Below are 25311 nucleotides of genomic sequence, written 5' to 3' on the forward strand. Positions count from 1 at the left end.
TACACGGTACATATACCAAAATAACAATTTTTGTCTGTCTTATTTTGACGGGACTTTAACTGACACGTAACTGATATAATAAGGAGTAACTTAAGCTACATTTTTTTTTTTTTTTTGTAAAATTCAGTCGTGTACTAGCTCACGGGCACAGCAAGTTTAAAAAAAAATTTAAAAGATTAAAACGCTTGATGTTCTAAATTTAGTTTTCCTGTCAAGCTTGATAATTAATTTATTGTATGGTCCGAACAAAGTAGATGATTCTAGTTAACCCACAGTCACACGAGGAAATTAAACTTCATGTACAAAGATTCAAACCGAAATTTGTATTTATGCAAATATGACATCTATTTTAATAGTATTTACGTTTAATTTTATTTATTCTTGTTGTTGTTTGAAAGATATGAATCCGGAGTATCGAGCATAATTCCCTTACAATGTAACGAATGAGTTAGGCCATAATGTTATCTCTAGTTTATAATGTACTTAATTTGTTGCGTTAAGTAGTTGATGCTCAATATAAATAAAAATAATAAAATTCGGAGTGAGTCAAGATGAAATTGTCCAAAAATTCTTAGATGAAACCGTACAACAACAACAACAGCCTATATATTTCCCACTGCTGGGCTAAGGCCTCCTCTTCTTCTGAAGAGAAGGTTCGGAACATATTCCACCACGTTGTTTCAATTCGGTTTGGTGGAATACACATGTGACAGAATTTCTATGAAATTAGTCACATACAGATTTCCTCACGATGTTTTCCTTCACCGCCGAGCACGAGATGAATTATAAACACAAATTAAGCACATGAATATTCAGTGGTGCTTGCCTGGACTTAAACCCGCAATCATCGGTTAAGATGCACGTGTTCTTAAACCCTACCACGATATATAATATTCATCCATGTTTTAAGTTATATCGAAAATTCTCTGCATTCTTTTTTGGTAACCATTGCGCTCAAAAATTGATTTTACCCATTATTTATTATTCGAAATACATATTTATTTCCAGCTTGGATTATTTCGTATTCTTAATGTTATAAAATAAATACATAGAGACTGGTCTAGACCACTCTATGTTAGGACTTGGCCTTAACAAAGTTATCGGATATTGCACTTAGAAATTACAACACGTTTTAGTTCGCAATCTACTCTCATTAAAGTACCATCTAATTAATAATCAAAAATGCATATTAAAATATTTTTACTTCTATTCTTAGGGGCTCAAGATGTTTTGGGTAAAAAGAGCTTTACACTTGTAATGGACACCACGAAATCCATGGAAGACGAAATATATTTCTTGAAAGTAAACATTGCTTCTATAATAAATTCAATCAAGAGTCAACAATTCTTTAATTACATTTTAATACCATTTGGCGATGAAGGTAAGGGTACGATTTTACGGATTATTGATTATTACTTTGATTTATTGATTGATAGATTATTTGTTTTAACAGATGTCGAACCGCCATTAATATCACCGTCGCCAAATGAATTGGTTGATATCATACAGTTCTTGGAAGCAAGTGGAGGACAAGGTTGTCCGGAAAATTCTTTAGGTGCTATAGAGACGGCTTTGGAAGTGAGCTTGCCACAATCATACATCTACGTATTCACGGATGCTGAAGCGAAGACTCACAGCCAATTTGAAAATATAAAACAACTCTGTCGAACACGCCGAAGTCAGGTACTTACATCAAAGCATTTTAAATCATAATTCATAAATATATAAAACTCAATTTTTATTCAACACATTTGGTACGTATGGTCTTGTAATTTTAATTGAAAATCTAAACTGTCGCACTGTTAATTGCAAATTAATTTACTTTTATCATAATGAATTAAGTAGATTACAAAATGAGACAGATAAATCTATACAAATAGATAAAATCGAGTTTCTATCTATGAATTACATAATTATATTCTGACTCTCTGTCCACCTTTCTCTTTTACTGCAGTAAACAAGGCATCTTGTAAAAATTACAAAGATTTCATTATAAACAGAGCTTTCATAAAGTTATTTTAATCTTAGAAACCGTAGCTAGGGTTTTATCGAAATCGATTAACTATATTAAATGTTATAGCATCTTAATGTGTATGAACATTGTACGCATTTATAATTAAAATAGAAGATTAAACGACAGCTCCATTGTAATAAAACCTTAAATAATCTATGAATTTAACGTTATTCGTGAAACACATAAGTCATATATTTCAAAGGCATTAAACAGCTGTATACCGTTCCAAGAATAATAATTAAAGATGACCTTCACCCTTACCACAAACTCAATGAAATCACATTTGTGATTTTGGCATTTTTAAACATTTTCAAATAAAATCAACTGTATTCTTCAATACAATTCTTGATATTCAAGAATAAGTTTTCATCCCTTAAATAATAACTAATCAGTTAAATATAAATAACAGCTTTATCTATATATTTATTATACTAATATATAGTAAAAATAGTATATAAGTAAAATACCATAGTAGAGTACGACACAACTTAGATGTATCATCGGCAAAATTCGTAAAACCGATCACATCCGAATTAATTACGCTATATTTGGGGTCAATCAATATTTATTTCTTTTGTATATAAACGTAATAACTTGTCATATCATATGACCTAATTCGTCAATTTGACAATTGGCTATTTGACAATGCGAAAAATAAATTGTGAATTATAGTAATCAGTTTAATGAGTTTAAAAATGGTTATTTACTAACGAAAGTTGAAAATAATACTCAATTTATTCAAATCAATAAATAAAAATGCATTTTTTCAAACGTTTGTCACGTGACACAAAACGCTTCTGATTGGCCGGGCTTATGATGAAGTCACTTTCTTGAAAACCTTGCTTTTCTACTCTATGTACCACAGATTACAATACAGCAAAGTGACGTCACCTACCCCATTGCAGCGCCATATTATCCAAGTAGCGTTTTCGCGCGTTATTTAAACATGGAATTTTTCGGCAAATATGTACTAGAAATAAAAAAAAACAACTTTTACGGGGTACTTAATCTCTACTAAATAATATAAAATGGGTTTTAAAAACCAGTCAAATAGCCTATTACATGCACTTGCTTTCTCGGGTTGAATTTACGCGAGAATCTATAGCGACGAATAGCGTCGAATGGCGCGATAGGGAGCTATTTCTATTGATTGTATGAATCTGCAGTAATCGGTTTTATATCTAACAAATATTTATTTCGATATAATATTAATCTTTACACATTTTTTAATATATACAAATATGCACTAAAACTAGTTACTGTATAAATCTTGACCGCGTGGAATGGTGGCAAGAAATCGGTTTTATTGAATTCGCCGATGCTATACTTGCCTTTAAGATTTTTCCGGGAGACCAATAAACATTTCATCTGACACGTGTAGTTACCTCATACCGTTGAAAATGATAAGTCAGTGATGTTTGCTCTGATTTGATCCAGTGACCTTAGATTCAGATCCATGTGTCCAGTCTCAGTACTCCAAGACCAAATGGATCCAGTTGATATTTGGAAATTGTAAGCAAGTATTTAATACGCACAATAATGCACTTAGCCAATGATTGCGGCTTCAAGCCCAGGCAAGCACCACTGAATATTCATGTGCTTAATTTGTGTTTAATCGTTTCATCCCGTTCTCGGCGGTGAACGAAAACATCGTGAGACAATCTGAATGTGTCAATTTTCATAGAACTTCGCTTTCATAGAATTCCGCCACATGTGTATTCCAACAATCAGTATTGGAACAACATGGGGGAATATGTTCCAAAATCTTCTCCTGAAAGGGAGAGGAGGTTTTAGCCCACCATTAGGAAGTTTACAGGCTGTTGTTGTGTTTAATAAGAGGGATGAAATCCAAAGCCTACGTATACGTCGATATATTTGCAGGTGAACATTTTTAAAAGTGACGAATGCGAACGAAACAACTCAAATGAAACTGAAAGGGATAACATTTACTATGAAATTACCAGGAATTGTGGCGGGACGGTTTTTCGTTTAAACTTGGGTAATTTACGAGACGTAAGTATGATTTGCTACTGTAAAATAGAAGGAGTCGAGATGGCCCAGTGGTTAGAACGCGTGCATAACCGATGATTGTTCAAACCCAGGCAAGCACCGCTGATCCATGTGCTTAATTTGTCTTTATAATTCATCTCGTGCTCAGCGGTGAACGAAAACATCGTGAGGAAACCTGCATGTGACAAATTTCATAGAAATTCTGCCACATGTGTATTCCACCAACCCGCATTGGAACAGCGTGGTGGAATATGTTCCAAACCTTCTTCTCAGCAGTGGGAATTTACAGGCTGTTGTTGTTGTAAAGTAGAAGTAGTAGTTAGTACTCTAAGGACAAAAATAAATAAGCTTAAAGCATGAGGACGGAAGTGTTACAATAGCAAGATTAACTTTACATATTTTACACACGAGTTTCGAACTGATTGACGAGAATACTTGGTAGAATAAGCTACCCCCACTAATGAGATATTGTGTTGTGTTCTGATTTCAACAGTGAGTAAGCCAGTCTAACTAGAAGCACAAGAAACATATCAACTTAGCAACCTAGGTTAGTCGTACTTACAGTGTATGGGTGGTAATCACTTACCATGTGTAATGTATAGGTGTCCCATTATTAATTAATCTTTATTATAAATAATAGACCGTCTCAAATTATATCTTATGATGGTGACCCATCCCGGCTTCGCGTGGGTGCAATACTGATACTAAATATTCTACAGAATTTGTTTATTTACGATTCACATTAGAAACATCTAAAATTATCAGTGTTTCTTTACTATACTGTCTATGTATTATATATAAAAACCTTTCTCTCGCATCACTCTATCTATTAAAAAAAGCCTCATCAGAATCCGTTGCGTAATTTCAAAGATCTTAGCCTACATAGGGACAGACAGCGGTAAGTAACTTTGTTTTATACTATGTGATCATAATGAAACACTATCCAGTATCCACTACATACACATGCATATATATAAATAAATAAATAAATATGAGACGACATCACATACATTACTTTGATCCCAATGTAAGCAGCTAAAGCACTTGTGTTATGGGAATCAGAAGTAACGACGGTACCACAAACACCCAGACCCAAGACAACATAGAAAACTAATGATAATCTACATTGACTCGGCCGGGAATCGAACCCGGGACCTCGGAGAGGCGTACCCATGAAAACCGGCACACAGCACTCGACCACGGAGGTCGTCAGATATATATGCGTGTAATCTACGCGCATTCATATGGAATAAAACATTTTTTAAATTTTTTTTGTTTATTTTTCATACAGGTGTTTAAGTACATCAAAGAAATAACCAAAGTCGACTGGAGTGACGTCAGCACGCACGAGAAGTTTAATAACAACAAACAGTATACCGTAAGTAACTTAACATATATTGAGGAGTCAGGCATCAGCTCGTTATCAGACATTATGATGTTGAAAATATAAGTCTAGTACTCTTACTAGTATTCCTTCAAATATACCTTTTTTCGCCGTCATGCGTTCTACGTCATAATCACGTCGCCAGTATGTACGATAAAAAAAAATACTAATTAAACTTTTTGACGCTTCGATCTATATATGTATACTTGTTGTCACCCTTCGCTTGGGATGTCATGTGTTAAGCAAAAAGTAGCCCATGTCCTTTCTTGGAGTTAATGCTTGCTTTACACCACATTTCAACAAATTCGGTTCAGTGGTTTGGTAGTGAATGAGCGACAAACAGACAAACTTTTTTTTATTAATATAGATAGTTGTCCGAAAATGGGATAACTGGTATTGAAGATTACAATACGCATATACATGACTGTCCTTGACTTAAGACGTTTCAAGTTACGTCGAACAATATTTTGACACCATTAGTCAAGCATATGTACGTCAATTGTTTCGATCTCCTGCCTAGGAGACTTCACTTGACCCGAGGTCAACGACATAGCAAGAAGAAAAAGAATAGCAAAAAGAAAATTCATCATCATAATCATCATGTGCTGAATTAGCGTTTATAATTAATTTCGTGCTCAGCAGTAAAGGCAAAGGAAAGAAGGCTTAGGCGAGCATTGAAGATTTACAAATATATATTTTTTTATTTTTATTTCTTTGACTTTTCTGTATGAAAATAAATTTAGGACAACGTTTTATTTTTGGTAACATTTCAGTTGACCATCGATACGTACACGAGGGAACTTATCGTAGCCGTCTCTGGGAAATACCCGACGTTGCAAATAACAAATAACTTCGGAGACAGCCCCCATGTTGAAAAAATAATCGCGACCAATTCTATGCTTGTAAGTATAATAAAGTTTTATGTTGAAGAAATAACTTACATTTAAATTCAGGCTCTTGGGTACTTGTAATCTAGTTCATTTCAAGGTTCATAATTTTTAATACCTCTCTTATGCAATGAACATAAAGTTTAAAACTGCATGATAAAGATAAGTACGAGTAAGTTCAAAGTAAGTTTCAAATGATTTTTTTTTGTTATATATAAAATCATTGAATCTTCACAGACACTTCGCTTAACTTAATTGCTATTTTTTTCTAAATATGTTCGTATATGTTATCTTTCTTGACGATGACGGCGCCCAAGCCGCTTTCCGGCCTCACATTAGGTTTTTTTTTATCTCGCTGCTAACTTTCGTTACGCGTTTCCCCTACATGGGGGGCTATGTGAGACTCGCCGTTGCCCAGAACGAACCCTAGTACACCGGAATACCCACTAATAACTACCGTGACACCCTGACGGTTGGACGCCTATGCGGCCCTCAAATTCGTAGGGGAATTCCCAGAGTACTGAGAACCTCCCAAGTCCCTGCAATGCCTATTGAGGCAGGAGGAGAATGTGTGCGTAGCGTTGTTTTCTTCTGTCCAATCTTCTTCGGCGGATTAGTTCTGCAGCGGAGCTAACCTCCTGCTACCGTTCCGCAGCTTCTTTCTGCAACATACAAGTGAGGCATCCTGAGAACGTATGTACTCTAAAGCCCTGTAAAAACATTATAGAACGGTTTTCCAGGAAGAGAGAGAAATGGAAAATTTGTTTTTGCTTGTAAATCTAAGTTTTTGTCATTAAATTATTTCTAGTTGAGTCGAGATGGCCCAGTTGATCGAACGCGTGCATCTTAACCGATGATTGCGGGTTCAAACCCAGGCAAGCACCGCTGATTCATGTGCTTAATTTGCCTTTATAATTCATCTCGTGCTCAGCGGTGAAGAAAAACATCGTGAGGAAACCTGCATGTGACAAATTTCATAGAAATTCTGCCACATGTGTATTCCACCAACCCGCATTGGAACAGCGTGGTGGAATATGTTCCTAACCTTCTCCTCAAAGGGAGAGGAGGCCTTTAGCCCAGCTGTGGGAATTTACAGGCTGTTGTTGTATTTCTAGTTAGTACTCTAGTTTTAAGGTAACTTACGGCGGCATAAATAAAATAGCCATTTGTTTAAGGTAATTCGTATACAAGTTGCGCAACTGGGTGACTTCACAACTAACGTTGGATGCCAGGGAACGGGTATCGTAACATTTTACAGGAAAAGTGAAGTGCAATTTCAGTATGGATTCTCTCCTTTACAACCGAATAGTCTCCAGGAAACTGCATCTCGGCCGATACCAGGTATTTTAAAATGTCTCATGAACTTCTCTGAAATATGTAAATACTCGGAATTGATATTATATGAATTAGATTTTTGTAGTTTTTCTCTGCAAAATATATAGTCTACGGAATTAGAAAACATATTCAAAGTTCTTTAAAGGTATATTATCAAATTACCCATGTATAGAACACATGATAGACCGGTGAGATGATGACACGAAATATTAGGTCATTTGCACCAGTATGGCGGTTCTTCAGGGGTCTAATTACGTAAAGGCAAAAAGGAAAATAATGGTCGTAGCGCTCGCACCGGCGGCCCAATCGCGTGGGCGTTAATCGAACGCTTCGGAGAAATGACGAAAGTTAATAAGTATTTGTTCCAAAAAATTGCTTGTATTTTCCGATAGCTGAAAAAAAAAGAAGTAGGTGGTATAGTATTGCCATACTTCTCGGGTGTGAAATACAGCCCGGCAGACCGACGCGAATAAATTAATTAAAAAAAACTGCAAAGGAGTAATTTTTTTCTGCCTATACAGTCTCATTACGGCCTTAATAGAATAAATATATATAGTATAAGTATAAATCTCAAGCAATGCCTTCAAAAACAACGTCGTGGTAGCACCTACTTGTATGTGATAAAGTATAGTCTTGTATATGACTGACAGAACATTCAAGTCTTTTCCCTCAAGAGAAGAAGAATCAGGGGGCCAATTCTACTAACAAAATGTAATTTTATCGCAATCCTATCGAAATTTAGCAGTTCTGTTAAGTCGTCTTTTCCTACTCGACGATCCAGTTGCTATCATAAATCGGAATAGAATTGGGGATTTAAGTTTCAATTGAGACTTATTTTTGTTAAAAATGTTTGAACCGAGATGGCCCAGTGGATAGAACGCGTGCATCTTAACCGATGATTGCAGGTTCAAAACCAGGCAAGCACCACTGAATATTCATGTGCTTAATTTGTAATTATAATTTATATCGTGCTCGGCGGTGAAGGAAAACATCGTGAGGAAACCTGCATGTATCTAATTTCATAGAAATTCTGCTACATGTGTATTCCACAAATTGGAACAGCGTGGTGGTATGTTCCAAACCTTCTTCGCAAAGGGAGAGGTGGCCTTAGCGCAGAAGTGGGATATTTATAGACTGTTGTGTTGTTGTCGTTATTTGTTGAAATAGACTTGGATACTTATTGCAGCCGTTTTAATTTAGTGGAATTGCTCCCCAATTTGTTTTTTTCAATTCGATTTTATTTCAGGACTGATGAACTACATACTGATATCACTTCCGGTTGATATGTCATCCGAATTGATATCTGTTAATATACAAACAGCTGATAACAAACTGTCATACGATGACAAAAAAATCGCACACTACACAATTGATGAAAGCAGGGGCCTTTATCTCGTGCAAGCATATTTTGAGCCACAGACACCCTTCAAAATAACGGTAATTAATATTCTATTGTAATATCATCAACCGTTTTCGAAAATCGAATTCGTTCCAAATTCAAAAACTCATAATAAAATTTGAATCATCACATTACAATATCTAATTAAATGAAATGTACAGTCGGGGTAAGAAAAGGTTCGTCACCTTAAGATCTATTTTCGTGTGCTCGGTATGAGCGATAATTTGCTTTACCGATCGTGAACATATGACACTGACAGAAGTATTTTAAAATTCAGTAGAAGATATCATATCTAATTTGAATTTGTAATGACTAATTACGCCATTAAAAAGGTTTCATGTTGATACAAAACTAGACGTAGTCCAAAGATGTTACACTATTTTGAACCAAGTTATCATGCTATGTAAGTTTAATTTTATATGCAGTTGTCAGCTTAGAGCTTTAGTTTCAATAGGTACTAAGAGTTTACGATTTGATAAGGGATTGAATTTGAAAACTGACGAAGGTTTTCTTACTCTGATGATAGCAACATTTTACCAATTTTGAATTTATTAAATTGACTTAATTATTTTTTTTTTTCGGCACCGACATTTCATTTTTTTTTTCTGAATACCGTTTACATTATTTTAAATGCTGTATTTAACATTTATAATCTTTATCCATTTTAAATTCGTTGCAGATAACATGTCGAGACAAGACGAATTATCAAGAAATAACGGGCAGCACCGCGTTACTGCACCCACAACAAACGTGTAAGTTCAATTTAATTATAATCTATAATTTTTACTAACTGAAACCGCGTTTTTATCTGAATTATTTTCATGTAAAACATTGCCTTCGAAGGATATAGATGATAAAAAAGCGTGGAGTTAATACCTGTTGACTTCCAAGCAGGATATTAATTGAAATAATTGTATTAACTAACATTACTTTGTATTTTTTAAATGTTAAAAAAGAGTAACTACAGAGATTCTTGCCGGTTCTTCTCGGTAGAATTTACTTTCCGAACCGGTGGTAGCTTCACTTAATTGTAAAATGACAATTCAAAAGTATTTGTAAAAGCCTACTTGAATATAGTTTATTTTGATTTGATTTGATTTGGATGAATCAACAATGCACTTCGTTTTGGTTCGAAATCACCCTCTACCACGTTACATCAGAATTCTTCGATTTTTTTCAATTGTTTTGACTTAGCATTGAATCCCTAACGGATGGACATATGTAATTACATAGCTGTTGATTGTACATTTAAAACTTTGATGTTTAAATAGCTGACAGCATTTTATATGACAAAAATCAGTACGTTTAATTTGTTCTATTAATAAAAATAATTTTAAATTACGATTAATACCGCAGGGGAAACTGGAATATATTGTTAGTACATAATGCTTTGATCACAGTTCTTTGTAAACATACGTTTTATTACATGTATTTGATAATCATACATATTAACTAACCATTGTTTTCTAGTAACTCTACCGCGAAAATTTAAACCTAGGGCAGAAATGCTACAACCAGAATCGGCTTTAATAGACTTCGGAACTAGTTATAAAACGGCCTGCAAAGTATTCGGATTTCCAACGCCAGTTATTTGGTGGGAAAATGAATTGGAAGAAAAAATACCGTCTCAAGTAAGTTTATTATCATCTAAAAGTGTCATATCTACTAAGATTTTTGGGCTATTTATTATAACAAGAACTGAGATGGCCCAGTTGTTTGAACGCGTGAATCTTAACTGATAATTTCAGGTTCAAACCCTGTAAATTAAGCACATGAATATTCAGCACCACTGAATATTCGTGTGCTTAATTGTTATTGTTACTTGTTATTGTTACTAATTGTATCTTGTATATGTTTTTAACAAATTCAAGTGTTTCCTTTGTAATAAAATTTATATATTTTAGAGCGCTTTACTTGAAATGCCATCTACGTATATAAGTTACGTGTCAATCGCGAATGCCACAAGAAACGGAACGCTTACATGTAAATGCAGAAATGAAGAAGGTAACAACGAGGCATCAGTCGATGTTTACGTCAACAGAACTTTCGTCTTCGATGTAATCCAGTATCCAACAGGTACGTACATTATAGTATATCATTGGTAACTCCTCTAGATCTTGCGAATGTCGTCAGACATTGGACATCGCTGGTAGATGTTGGAAGCAGAGGACCGAGCTACGTGGCGCTCTGGGGAGGCCTATGTTATGGTCTGTCCAGCAGTGGACAGTACTCCTTTAAAGCCCCAATTCTTCTCGTGTTACCACGTCATATTCGCCAGATAATCTATGGAATGTTCAGCGAACTATTCCAAGCACAAGAGCACAAAAGACAAATAACTATATTTGATATTAAATTGATGCGATATAATTAGTAGAGGGCTTGAATTATGGAATTTCGAGTAAATGGCGTTTTGAACGTCTACAAAATTGTTTTTGACTTTGGAAGTAAAATTAAATTTGGATATAAGTAGTTAAATTGAATAGTGTTTTATAATACACAAGTTTCCAGTTTCCCGTTTATTCCCTATCGCTTCTGATTTCTGAATATAACCTACTTGCATGCTAAATTTTAAACCCCTAATAATTATAGTTACAAGGCAAGGCAAGGCATACGTGTGCCAAATTTCAAGTCTCTTTGTCCAGTGGTTTAGGCTGTGCATTGTCTGTCAGTCACTCAGGCACTCAGTAGCGGAACAGTTTTATATATTTTAATGAAGTTATATTATTCAATAACTCTTAGTGATGCATCATTTAGCTTTGGTTTTTCAAATCGTATCGTATATGTATGACTGTATGTTTATCTTAGGTTTCTTTGTTTTTCTTCTACTATTGGAATAGACAAGTTCCAAAGCTGCAAAAACATATATAATATAACTTAACCCTAAATATTCAAATAGGAGAAAAAAATATTTTGTCCACACAACAGATTGGGTTATCAAAAACTTTTATTAGTATTAGTACTCCATATTATTTTATAACAATATCTAGCTTTATATTATATTTTTATAATCAATCCTAATTCAATACTTTATTGGTGGTAGTACTTACCCAAGTTTATCTAGCTATTGCTATTTCTCAATTAATGTACCGCCAAAGATATACTACAGATGTAATCTATCTTCAACGCTAAACTATAGTTAAACGCTGATCAAAGTGAACTTAACTATATTGGTTGTAATATGTATGAGCTTCGGTCAAGCAAACATTGATGCAAGATTAAAGCCAAATTAGTTAATCTGACTTAGACTGACGTTACAGAAATAGGAGGTCTGTGAGCTAATGTGATTAAACAAGACATCTTGGATCCCATAACAAGGACATTGACCTAGTAACTACCTTTACATTTGCAGATAGTGTTATCTTCACTTCTACTTCTGTATTCTTAATTTGAAATTCTCAAAACTAAACCTTATCGGAATCTATTTTAATTCAAACTGCATTGTAATAAGAACAAAACGCAAACTAATCATCCCGACAAATATCGTCATACACAAAACAAGCCTGTGAATTTTCCACTGCCGGGCTAAGGCCCTTTCTCCCTTTGAGGAGAGGTTTCCGAACATATTTCACCACGCTGTTCCAATGCAGGTTGGTGGAATACACATATGTGGCAGAATTTCTATGAAATTAGACACATGCAGGTTTTCTTACGATGTTTTCCTTCACCACCGAGCACGAGATGAATTATGACACAAATCAAGCAAATGAATATTCAGCGGTGCCTGGGTTTGAACCCGTGATTATTGATTAAGATGCACGCATTCCAACCACTGGGCCGTCTCGGCTAAATCTTTATATAATAATATGTTTCTCAAAGTAAGTTAACTTTGTTTGTAGTTAAATAAGTGTGATATGATTTCATAGATATTAACGTCGAATACGGCAGTGAAGGTAGGCTCTATTGCGAAGTAAATGCGTATCCTGAAGCTGAAATAAAATGGTACCACAATGATACACTGATTGAAGACTCAGAATACATAACGATTTTACATGACGAACACATGCTTTTGATAAATAACATGACATTGAACACAGCAGGGGAATATAGATGCGAAATTGACAACAATATTGAAAGTAAAACGTTTTCAGCTGAAGTTTATGTTACTGGTCTAGGTAAGGAATTGTTTGATTTTTATTAAAACTACCTGTTAAGAATATGATAAAAAAAAATAGACTAAGTTACTCCCTATTATATCAGTTACCTGCCAGTAAAAGTCCCGTCAAAATCGGACTAACCGTTCCAGAGATTAGCCGGAAGAAACAGACAGACAAAAATTGTAAAAAATATTATTTTGGTATATTTACCGTGTTTAGATACATATATATGCATTGAATGAAAAAGAACTTTTTTAATATTACAAAGAGACACTACAATTTTATTGTATGTATAGATTAGGAAAAAGGTTCTAACATGCTTACATATTTTTACAGAAGCGCCGAAAATTGAAGTTCGTGATTTGGAGATAGTTTTAAAACCGGGAGATTGGACGGAACAACAATGCACGTAAGTTATATTTTTATTGAGGTTTAAGAATTTATTCTCAAAAAGACAGATTCACTCACATGAGGACAGTACGATAGATGTAGCAATAACAAAAAATATATTCGCCTTATAGATACTTAGTTAGCGGAATAGAATATAGTAAAATAGCTGTGTGTATTTTAATCGCTACAAAAGTGGGTATTCCCTAAAATTTTAGCGTTGAGACTGGAACCCTTTAACTGAGCTTACATTTTTTATATAAGATGGTAATTTGTTATAAAGTTGTGCTCCATCGAAAGTAATATTTTTTTTACAAATTTGGTTCTAATTTTTGGGAGTACTAATAAGCTTGGTCTACGGGTGCTGTGTTTATTGCTTTGTTTTATTATTAGTGACAAGTATAACATCTTCCGAATAATTACAATACTGGATATTAGACTTTGTTTACTTTTAATTTAGCTTAATTCGCTGTACTACTTTATTATATAGGGTCAGTTTAGGGTCAAGCTGAACTTAAAAGGACTCAAGTGACGTTAGCTTGCTGTCAACCATTAGAGTGTTTGAACTAATATTTAAATACATATTTCCAGTATCCTTAAAGGTATACCGGCACCCGAAGTGACATGGAAGTACAAATTAAACAGTGGTGACTTCGATACTCTCCCTGAAGGAGTATTAGTGGATGGAAAATCATTAAAAATCGCATCAGCTGAGAAAGAACATGTCGGTTTCTATGTTTGTGAGGCTTCAAATGTTTTAGGAGTGGATAAGCAAGAACTGTCGGTGAAAGTACAATGTAAGATAATAGTAATAGCATTTTTTGGCGGACGAGCATATGGGCCAAGTGGTCACCATCACCCATAGACAATGGCGCTGTAAGAAACATTAACCATTCATTTCATCTCCAATGCGCCATCAACCTTAGGAACTAAGGTGATGTCCCTTGTGCCTGTAGTTACACTGGCTCACTCACCATTCAAACCGGAACACAACAATACTGAGTACTGTTATTTGGCGGTAGAATAACTGATGAGTGGGTGGTACCTACCTAGACGGGCTTGCACAAAGCCCCACCGCCTAGTAAATATAATTTAAATGTAATTGATACTGATTTAGTTAGGTCTTACAATTCACTCAGTTTGATTTATTTTGACAGATCCACCGAAAATTAAAAATGGCGACGAAGTCAAAGTTGTCAGAGAGGGCGATTTCGTTGAACTGCCGTGTGACGTAGATGCTGTTCCTGAAGCAACTGTTCACTGGGATATGTACCACGATGATGTCATGGTAGCCTTGGACGAGCACCAACGGACTGATGAAGAATATACTCTTAAGTATGGTTTTTTTATAAAAATAATTGACAAAATAGTAATATTTGTGATGGATTAATGTCCTAACATTCGTTTTTGAAAGATGAACGCGTGCATCTTCACCGATGATTTCGGGTTCAAACCCAGGCAAGCACCACGATATATATGTACTTAATTTGTATTTATAATTCATCTCGTGCTCAGCGGTGAAGGAAAACATCTTGAGGAAACCTGCATGTGTCTAATTTCATTAAAATTCTGCCACATGTACATTCTATCAACCCGCATTGGAACAGCGTGGTGGAATATGTTCCAAAACCCTCTCCTCAATAGGAGAGGAGGCCTTAGCCCAGCAGTGGAAAATTTACGGGCTGTTACTTTTACTTTTTACTACTAGGTAAAAAAGTAGCCTATAAAGAAAGGATTGTTGGTGTATCTTACATACTGGTGAATAAAATAGGGTATCACAGTAGCTCAAATCATTAATTTCAGTTCAATCAGTCGAACATCCAAGAATAATTAAGCAAACTTGCATCGCCTATTGTATCACCCTAGAGGTAGAATTTATCAAAATTTCTTTCTTAGCCTTCGTCATCACATCTAACTGCATGCCAAATTTCAGTCCGATCCGTCCAGCTGTTTGGGTTGGGCGTTGATAGATCACTATGTCAATCAATCACCTTTGAGTTATATATTATGTAAATTTATATTATAATAAAACTTCTTGTAAACTTCTTGTTTTTCTCTGTCTAGATTTTCCGCTCGTTCCAATGACTCTGGAATATATTATTGCACAGCAGAAAATAACATGGGGCGTTCTGTAAGAACCGTTTCACTGAATGTTCTGGGTAAGTATCTCATTAACCAGAAATTTAATTCAATACAATTTTAAACATTTATTATTGTCTATTCAAATTAATGTAATTTATTTTGTTTTTTTTTCAGTGGCTACATATATAGAACCTTTGCCATGGAAAATTTTGACAGTTCGAGCTGGTACAACCGTTGTATTGACCTGTGATGTTACCTTCGGAAACCCTACTCCTACTTCAAGATGGCAGTATGTGGCCAATAACTCAGATACAGTTGTTTTGTTAAGGTAATTATATTACTATTATGCATTTTAAAAATCACTCATATTGTTCTGCAATAAGAAGCAATACGATAATGAAAATAAGGCTTAAATGTTTAAAGGTTATTTATAAATATTATTCAAAACTGTCCAGAATTTTTAAACAATAATGTTATTGTACCAGTCTCAATTTGTAAAGTGTAGGTACTCATTTATCAACATAAAGCAATAATACCAAAGATGAATTAATACAATAAATTCGCCGAAATAGAAATAAATAAATTAGGTAAAGGTAATTGAGGTAAAGGCATTACCGAATTGGTCAAGATTACGTCATCGCCAGTCAGTTATCATAGCCTTTAATGTAAGTTAAAATAGATATTTTTTTATGATGTTTCTAAATATATTATCTATTTTAGGGGACATTCTGCGGGCAAACTCAATTTAGTTTTAAACGAGGTTACACGGAGACAAGAGGGCAATTACCAATGCGTAGCAGAAAATGAAATCGGACCTGACTCCGTTCAAGTCTATCTTAAAGTACTATAATCGTTAAAAATTAGGATATCAAGTATAATTATTCAATAAAATACTCTTAAAATAATAAGTCTTATTAATTTTCCTTCATTATACAATTACACTACAGATTATAAATATTTTTCTATAGTAATACAGGCAAAAAGATATGACAGTATCAATCTGTCATATACATATTCCGGTCTCAAATTCATACGAAATTTGAGAACCATTTTTTCGTCTGTAGTTGAAGTGCTCGGGCTTCCGGCACAATCGTCGTCGTTCACATCTTCTCGGCCTTCTGAGAACATTTTGTACCACCGATAAACGTTGCTTCGGTCCAAGGTAGCTTCTCCATATGCCACAGTCAACATTCGGAATGCATCCGCGCACTCAATTTCGTTTTTCACACAAATTTTGATACAGGTTCTTAGATCCATTTTTAATAGGTAAAAATCGAAGACGATCGTCGATATAAGAGAGAGACATAAGTACCAACATAAAGGCACAAAAAGATCGAAATTCGAATATACGTAACCCGCGAAAATTCAAAATTCGCGATACTTTTTGAACACACCTCGTACTTTGTCAAGCTAAGAGAGAGGTTGATAAATCACTATTGTTCTATCTCAACTAATTAAAGAACGTGGATAAACATAGACATAATATAAACACTTCAATATTTTATTAATAATAAGTACTATAATTAGGCCAATTCTCTTGACATATATATCATTTGTAGAGTATACTTCATATGATATACATATGAGGATACCATCAGCCATCTCGTCTCACCCGGAATGAAGGTTTCATTCTGGTCCGCTTACTGTAAATACCTCCTTAACAAAAACATCATATTAATTATCTGTAGTGGACTCAATATGTATGGTAAGTGAAATAAATACAAACATGACTAAGAAAAGGACTATAATAATATTTACATGAAAGGTAGAAAATAAATTTAAAATAGTTACTATGTATCGAATCGCAATTCAACCAACGCAAGCAGACAACAAGGCGAGATGTTATACTTTAAAAAAAGTATTTTTGCTCTACTCCTCAAATGAATTAAATGAAAAAAATATAAAAACCTAAATCTGAACCAATAGCAAAAATGAAATATAAATTATTTTCTTCAAAGATTTATACTTTTAGATTTATTTTTAGTTAGTTTACAGAGATAACATTTTTTCTTTATAAAATTACAGTACAATTTTTAAATAATTGTTATGTATTTTGGTCACAAATTAAATCGAATTTATTCCTTTCTCTTATTCATTATTTCATCGTACGAATTTATTGTTACTGTTAAATGTCAACTGTCATTTCTGTTTGTCACTGTCGTCTGTCATATAAGTAAATCAAATTCAGTTTGTCTGTAATGTTTATATTGTGAAATCAGAAAATTTTGGAGAATTTTTAATAATAAAAACTTAATCGTAAAATGATCTTGTAAAATGTCTCTTTCTAATATACCACCTTACATGCTCCAAGAGTTACCCGATGTCACTGAAATCGTAAACTATCCCATTAAGAATATTCAACGGATAAAGGTTAGTTTTTATGATGTATTTGGCAACTAATCAAAATAATATTTTCTATAATTATTTATGAATAATTAAACTCAAACTATTTGTTTTATGAAAGATTGTTTTTGTTAACTTTTTTGTTTATTAAAAGTTTTGGCAAAGGAACTGTTTTTGGATGAGTAAAAACTCTTTGGAGACAAGTTAATTTTAATTCTCGAAATACCTAGTTAATTGTATACAGTATAACATACATTTTGTAATTGAATAATTGTTCTGAGGCTCAGACGTGAGCCAGCTTTTACATATTGTTTGAAAAGGTATATGTAAATCAATTTATAGTAAATTAATTGAGAATTTTATTCATCTATTTAGCATAAACAGTTGTCTCAACATTTGATATGATTGTGTCACAACATTTCACACAGCTTACTTTTTACACTAAAAAAAATTTTTAATAAATGATAATTTGTAAAATTCATGTCTGTAAGTCTTGTTTGAATACTAATGATTGAATTAAATGATAAAACTGAAATAATTAACATGGATAATTTTTTAGGAATACTATTTACATTACTTTATCATTTACATATTTCTTAAAAAAAGAATGCCCAGGTTTTATATTTATGTACAAGAAATTTTCTGAGAACAAGACAAGTTATATTCAATATTCTTTCTAAAATATCCATAAGGTTATGTATATAATTTGATCATTAAATTTTTCAGTACACTAGCTTCGATGTATCAAAATCGTTGATTGCTTTCGGAGCTACCAGTGGTGGGATCTACGTGTTTAACAGATGGCCTTGTGAGTTTATACAACTAATTCCAAGTAAGGTTAGTATAATAAAGTAATTTTAAAATATTTTCTTATATTCAATTCATAGCTGAGCGAGTAAAACCAATTTAATTGAATTTGAAAATATATTAAATCCCACACTTTAATCAAATACAATCATTAAACTCCTTTAATATTTTCTCTGTGCAACAAAGCTTTATTTAATCAATATATCAATTTCTTTGCATAAATTAGTTAAACTTATCGCCAAATTAACAGAAAACTATTTAGATAATTACCACTAAATACTTAAATAAGTGATTATTTATTAATACATATATATTTATCACACTTAACAACTAAAAGCATAATATACATAAAGACTTAAATTTACATGAGGTACAGCAGATGGCTATATTGCTACATCAGTCTTCCTTTGCAACCTTTGGGGAGTAGACTGATAAAATATGGGAGAAAAATATTTAAGCAACTAGATACACATCTATATCTATACATATAATAAATTGGAGTGTCTGTTTGTAATTTTTAATATGGCCCTTTTTTCTCAATGCATATGTATGTATAAATGGTACATATACCAAAATAACATTTTTTTACAATTTTTATCCATCTATCTCTCTGTCTGTTTGATCCAGCTAATCTCTGGAACAGCTGGACTGATTTTAAAGGGACTTTCACTGACAAATAACTGATATAAAAAGGAGTTTTTTGGTAAATTTAAATGCATAAAAGGACATGGGCACATACATAAACTAATAACTATAATATATGTGTTATATCTTCCTTACAACTGATACTTGTTCAGTTTAAAGCTTTTGTTGTTATTTTTTCTAGGATGGACCGATTACCAGATTAGCAATATCATCGGATGAGAGGCACATTGGTTTTGCAAATGGAAAAGGTGTCGTCACTGTAACGGAATGTGAACAATCGCTAAGCGGTAGTTTTTCGACGACATCATCCAAGGAGCACCAAGGAAATGAGGTTACAGCAATGACATGGAGTAGAAATATGCTTTTCACCGGTGATGACATCGGAAAGGTATCAATTCTACAGTTGCAGAATTTTATTGTAAGTATTTTGGATTTTGATATCCTGGCTGTTTGTTAATTATTATATTTTGTTTATTTACCCTGGAAGTTTAAACTTGTTTTGTATGTGGAAAGTTGTAATATATAAATATTTTAAAATGTCCGTATACATTTTGTGGGGAAATGTTATCCATGTTGTGCAAAACCATACTTGTTACTGTGACACAAATCAAAGTTTAATGCTGATTCATTTGCTTAATTTGTCTTTATAATTCATCTCGTGCTCAGTGGTGGAGGAAAACATCGTGAGGAAACTTGCATGTGACAAATTTCATAGAAATTCTGCCACATGTGTATTCCACCAACTCGCATTGGAACAGCGTGGTGGAATATGTTCCAAACTTTCTCCTCAAAGGTAGAGGAGGCCTTTAGCCCAGCAGTGGGAAATTACAGGCTGTTGTTGTTGTTAAAACTGAACCGATTTTTAAACTTATTTATATTCTAAATTTGAACAACTCATTTTAGGCAAAAAGAATGTTCCAGAGCTCCACACAGATTATTATGAGTTTAGATTCACGTATCTGCCAACTCGAAGCGAAAGAGTGCATGTTACTTGTGTCAACTCTATCGAGATGTTACATATGTAATACAATACAGGAACAGTACAGGCAAATTGGACAAAAGTTACGAGACGGCGAATTCGGAGCATGCTTTGCTAATATTGAGAAACCTCTAACGAACGGTGTGACGGAAAACACAACTGAAGATTTTGAAACTGAAGTTAAAAAATTCAACATTGTTGATGAGGATGTGAGATTTGTCGTTGGTGAAGAATTCGCTAATACGGTTATATATTGTGCTAGACCATCATCTAGGTTATGGGAGGCTACTATCGATGGCATGGTTCGCAGGACTCATCAATTCAAACAGGTCCTAGCAAAACAACCGATGACATTCATATCGAATGAATCATATGAAAATGAAAATTTCACAATGAAAAATGCTCAAGATATAATTAATGGACAATCTGTGAATTTTACGAGAATATACAGCCTCAATGGTGCCATATTCGCATATAGCAAGAACTCGTTGTATTTCTTGAATATTCAAGATGTCGATAATACTGTATGGTTTGATGCGTACAACAATATAAACGAATGCAGGATTTATAACGACTTGTTATATGTGTGGTTAACAAATGGCTCTCTAATTAGCTTGAGGTTTATGAAGTTAGATAAGTTTCTAGTTAAATGCTACGCTGATAGCAAGTTTAGATTGTGTGCTGATTTATGTGCCTTGTTCAAAGAATATTTGTTATCAAGTGATTTATCACCGAAATTACATATATTGAGCGGTTTAAGAGATAAAATAGAAAATAGTGATACGTTAGAAACATTAGATAGTGTTATAGATAAATTTGATACGTTGAAATCGAGTGATGCAACTCAAATGAAGTCTGGGATATATGTCGTGGACAACACATATCATACACAATCACTGTTAGATGATAATATTCAAGTAAAAAATAACGATGATAATAAATTTGGACCATTGCCACCAGAGGCACTGCAAACTTTAAAAGGCATAAGCGTCACAGTATCAGATAAATTGAACTCAAGTAAAAAGATGCTCAGAGAAAAATGGGAAGATTTCGAAGACAAAATGAAACATTTGAGCATCGATAAAAATGATCCAATACCGGATAGGCAGATAAATGACGAGAAGTACCCGAAGTGGATACCTCGAGACGATTTCACAATAGACGACGTACCAGTAGTTTTAGAAAACGATATAATATTCAGAGAATCTAGTCAAAGCGCTATAGAAGTCGACAATAATAATTTAGAAAAGGATAAAGTTTGCAAAATGTTGTACCAATATTCTAGATTAAGTCTTGTTAATAAAGAATCTGAAACGAATTTAAACTCGATTATCGATAACAACGCCGATGATATTAACGATGTATATAATCTAATGCTGTTGTTAGAAAAATATTGTATATCGATAGAAGCTGTTGAAGAATCGAAATTTGTACCGAATAATATATTCCTATCTTATTTAAAAGGATCGTTGAACAAATACGAATTACTGAACATGATAATAAAAGATGAAATTCTATACAAATACTTTGTAGACTCATGTATTGCTGTTAATATAAAAACTCAGAAACACTCGAATATAGGTTGTGAGTGCGGATTTCCACTACCGTATATAAGGACAAGTCAGATGCCTGTGTTCTCAGATCTTATAGATGAATTCATTGAACAACAGTGGTCTAGTCAAACTAAAGAACAGTGCTATGAAGTATGCAAAAGAATGCCATATCTGTGGAGGAAAATATTGTACTTAAGAAGAAATGAAGACTTGATAAATGTTCTAAGAATACTCTTACAAATGCTAGACGAAAATCTCCTACATTCATTCTTACCTCAGTTCACATTTGAGACGTGGGAGAGAGCTATACAGTTATACGCAACGTTGTATGCTAATATATGTTTAAATTGTAACAAAAAGTTTGAACATATATCCGTCAAGGATATGCTGAGTTGGGATAATCTCGGTTCGATGATTATTAAATCAGTTGGAGGTAAAAATGCAATCAAATTGATGCAAAAATATGCGAACTTGATTGAAAAGGGCGCTTTGACGATGAGGTTTTACCATTCATGCTTGTTAGTGGTCCTGTATGGGAAATATGATGGTACCATAACGATTCCGATGGTCGACACCGTTTATAGCTCGTACGATTTCAAGGACTCTCGAAATGAGGTAATGTTTCATTATTATTTACGGTAGTATTTAGTTATATGATATCATTAATAATTATTTAGAATTTTTTACTTTATTAACCCATCAAAATCAAAATAAATTTTATTCAAGTGGGCTTTTACAAGCACTTTTGAATCGTCATTTAACAATTAAGTGAAGCTTCCACCAGTTTGGAAAGTAGATTCTACCGAGAAGAACCGGCAAGAAACTCAGTAGTTACTCTTTTTCAACATTTAAATAATACAATCATGTTAGTTATATACAATATATGTATGTAATGGTTACTCTGTATTGTAGAGTTACTATTTGATAAAAAATAAGCTGGTTTGAGATTATGTTTGTGTTCATAAAACAAATTGTTATTTATTTGAAATATCAAATAGAAATACATTTTATTGTCTATGTCACCTAATGTTAGAGATTATCGCTTACATCGAGACTGATTTACATATTTAAAATTATCATAAACCTATTTACATAAATATTTACTCATGATATTTAAACCTACTTATAATTTTTGTACTAAGTATGCATTCTTGGTAGGGCTTTGTGCAATCCCGCCTGGGTAGGTACCACCCACTCATCAGATATTCTACCGCCAAACAACAGTACGCAGTATTGTTGTGTTCCGGTTTGAAGGGTGAGTGAGCCAGTGTAACTACAGGCACAAGGGACATAGCATCTCAGTTCCCAAGGTTGGTGGCACATTGACGATGTAAGGAATAGTTAATATTTCTTACAGCGTCATTGTCTTTGGGTGATGATGACCACTTACCATCAGGTGGCCCATATGCTCGCACGCCAACCTATTCCATAAAAAAGGCTTTAAAGAAATTTCAAATTTGTTAAAAATGTATAGATGTTTAGTTCAGTAGTACAATTGAAATAGTTTTGTTTAACTTGACATGATAATCTCTTAACAGTAACCAAGCATCCTTAACCAAGATGTCGCTTGCGTCAAAACTGGAATCCATTAAATGATCCAGATTTACAGTAAATTGCTAAAGAAATATCTATCTGCTGATGAAATACTTAGATGATCTTACACGAAGCTTTACCATCATCCTCCTGCCCTTATCCCAATTTTATTTGGGGTCGGCGCAGCATGTCTTCTCCTTCCATACTTCTCTGTCAGACATCATCTCACAAGTAACATTCTTTCTAGCCATATCGTCTTTCACACAATCCATCCATCGTTTCCTTGGTCGTCCTCTACCTCTATATCCATCCACATCCATGCTCTAGCTTTACACCAGGAAAAATAATACACAGTTGTTTTAATTAATATTCGTTTCAATTACAGATACACAAGATTCTCTTAAATGCTTCTGATGGAACAATAAATAATACAGCTTTACCACTGACCGTCGCTGCGACGTCACCTAATTGGGGCCTCAAGAAAATATACGAAAAGCTATCACCAAGTGACTTTGAAAATTCGGAAAATTCAATACTAAATGACATATTGATGGCCTTGACTATGGCAGATGTCACAGACTGCACACTATGTGGGTTGCCATTAAGAAATGAGGTTTTAATCGAAGACGGTGGTCTATGGGTATTCAAATGCGGTCATATATTCCATGGTGCCTGTTTAAATTTGAATAAAATCAAACTGTGCCCTTCTTGTACGCTCCAATGAATAATCGTGTATTATTTTTTATCTGTGTAATTTATATAGATCTTGGGTTGCTATTAATAATACTTAAATTATGATTAATTAAGATCATATATATTTTAAACGAATATAAAATATATATTTATATAAACGCGAATTATCTAATCTAGTCTTAATATTGTCGTATTTCATTAAACAATATTAAATGTATTAAATAAAAATAAAAAAAATTGAGATATTGTTTGTAAAAACTTTTAACAATTTATAGTAATAGGTTTTTTTTTTTATTTAACTGCCAAAACGTAGCACTGAAATGAAAGGCCTTGGCATATTAATATTAAGACAAGTGTAATATACTATGTGTAGGAATTCTTAAACAAATTTAGTGAGAAATTAATACAATCCAAATTAAAAGAAAGAAAATCATGGAGTATGCGTAATATGGTACTTTTTCGACTGTTAGGTTAAAAAACGGTTATTTTCTATAAGTGTAGCCTATTCCAATCATAATATGAATATACTAAACAACTTTGAAATCAATTGATGCATTACCCTTGGTCGAGCTGTTATCTATCTATAATTAATTTTCTAGAAATAGACGTTTCGAATTTCGAATTTGTTGGAACATGGAAGTAAAACTAAAGTTCATATATGTATAGTAAGACACAAATTAGATGTAGCATCGGAAAATGCAATGGAATGAAATAAAACCGATTACTGCCGATTCACACAATCAATAGAAATAGCTTCCTATCGCGCCATTCGATGCTATTCGTCGCTATAGATTCACGCGTCAGAGATACATGCATTTGCTTTCTCTGACGCGTGAATCTATAATCGACGTGTCAAATTGACGAATATATTAGGTCATATGATATTACGAGTTATTAGGTCTGTGCAAAGATCATAATCGCATGAGAAATAAATAGTGATAATTTGGGATAGCGTACTCAATTCGGATGTGATCGGTTTTACGAATTTTGCCGATGCGACATCTAAGTTGTGTCGTACTATAGCTATGTGGATTAAACTTAAACACAGACAGAAGAATTGTTTGTAGTATATATTATAGCACAACTACTATCGAATATAATTGTATATGGAAATGTAAGTTTTGGAAATTTGGAATTGGAATAGGCTTTATATACTTACAGAGATC

General features: G+C 33.6%; 2 protein-coding genes across 2 annotated transcripts; both read left to right on the forward strand.

Moving 5' to 3' along the window:
- The first annotated feature begins 1153 nt into the window (after positions 1-1153).
- Positions 1154-16446, forward strand: LOC124537912 (hemicentin-1-like). Its single transcript, XM_047114872.1, has 17 exons — positions 1154-1381; positions 1454-1683; positions 3896-4027; positions 5316-5402; positions 6182-6310; positions 7471-7636; positions 8877-9067; positions 9709-9781; positions 10500-10660; positions 10934-11105; positions 12893-13141; positions 13460-13532; positions 14102-14307; positions 14668-14845; positions 15575-15669; positions 15767-15920; positions 16313-16446. Exons 1-17 carry the CDS (start codon positions 1183-1185, stop codon positions 16440-16442), a joined length of 2625 nt encoding a protein of 874 aa, XP_046970828.1. The 5' UTR covers positions 1154-1182; the 3' UTR covers positions 16443-16446.
- Positions 16447-17761: 1315 nt separating this feature from the next.
- On the forward strand, positions 17762-24301 carry LOC124537985 (Hermansky-Pudlak syndrome 5 protein homolog). The gene is made up of 5 exons (XM_047114986.1): positions 17762-17962; positions 18662-18772; positions 19569-19805; positions 20291-22534; positions 23838-24301. The coding sequence occupies exons 1-5, from the start codon at positions 17867-17869 to the stop codon at positions 24174-24176; spliced, it is 3027 nt and encodes a 1008-aa protein (XP_046970942.1). The 5' UTR covers positions 17762-17866; the 3' UTR covers positions 24177-24301.
- The last annotated feature ends 1010 nt before the right edge of the window (positions 24302-25311 follow it).

Source organism: Vanessa cardui, chromosome 19, assembly GCF_905220365.1.
Source record: "Vanessa cardui chromosome 19, ilVanCard2.1, whole genome shotgun sequence".
Classification (NCBI taxonomy): domain Eukaryota; kingdom Metazoa; phylum Arthropoda; class Insecta; order Lepidoptera; family Nymphalidae; genus Vanessa; species Vanessa cardui.

Bases quoted from the DNA above. Each gene is read 5' to 3' on its own strand.
- LOC124537912 (XM_047114872.1), top strand. From the start codon at position 1,183: ATGCATATTAAAATATTTTTACTTCTATTCTTAGGGGCTCAAGATGTT. The intron at 1,684-3,895 runs GTACTTACATCA...ATATATTTGCAG, and splicing joins GTCGAACACGCCGAAGTCAG to GTGAACATTTTTAAAAGTGA. The intron at 7,637-8,876 runs GTATTTTAAAAT...ATTTTATTTCAG, and splicing joins TGCATCTCGGCCGATACCAG to GACTGATGAACTACATACTG.
- LOC124537985 (XM_047114986.1), top strand. From the start codon at position 17,867: ATGTCTCTTTCTAATATACCACCTTACATGCTCCAAGAGTTACCCGAT. The intron at 17,963-18,661 runs GTTAGTTTTTAT...TAAATTTTTCAG, and splicing joins AGAATATTCAACGGATAAAG to TACACTAGCTTCGATGTATC. The intron at 19,806-20,290 runs GTAAGTATTTTG...AACTCATTTTAG, and splicing joins TACAGTTGCAGAATTTTATT to GCAAAAAGAATGTTCCAGAG.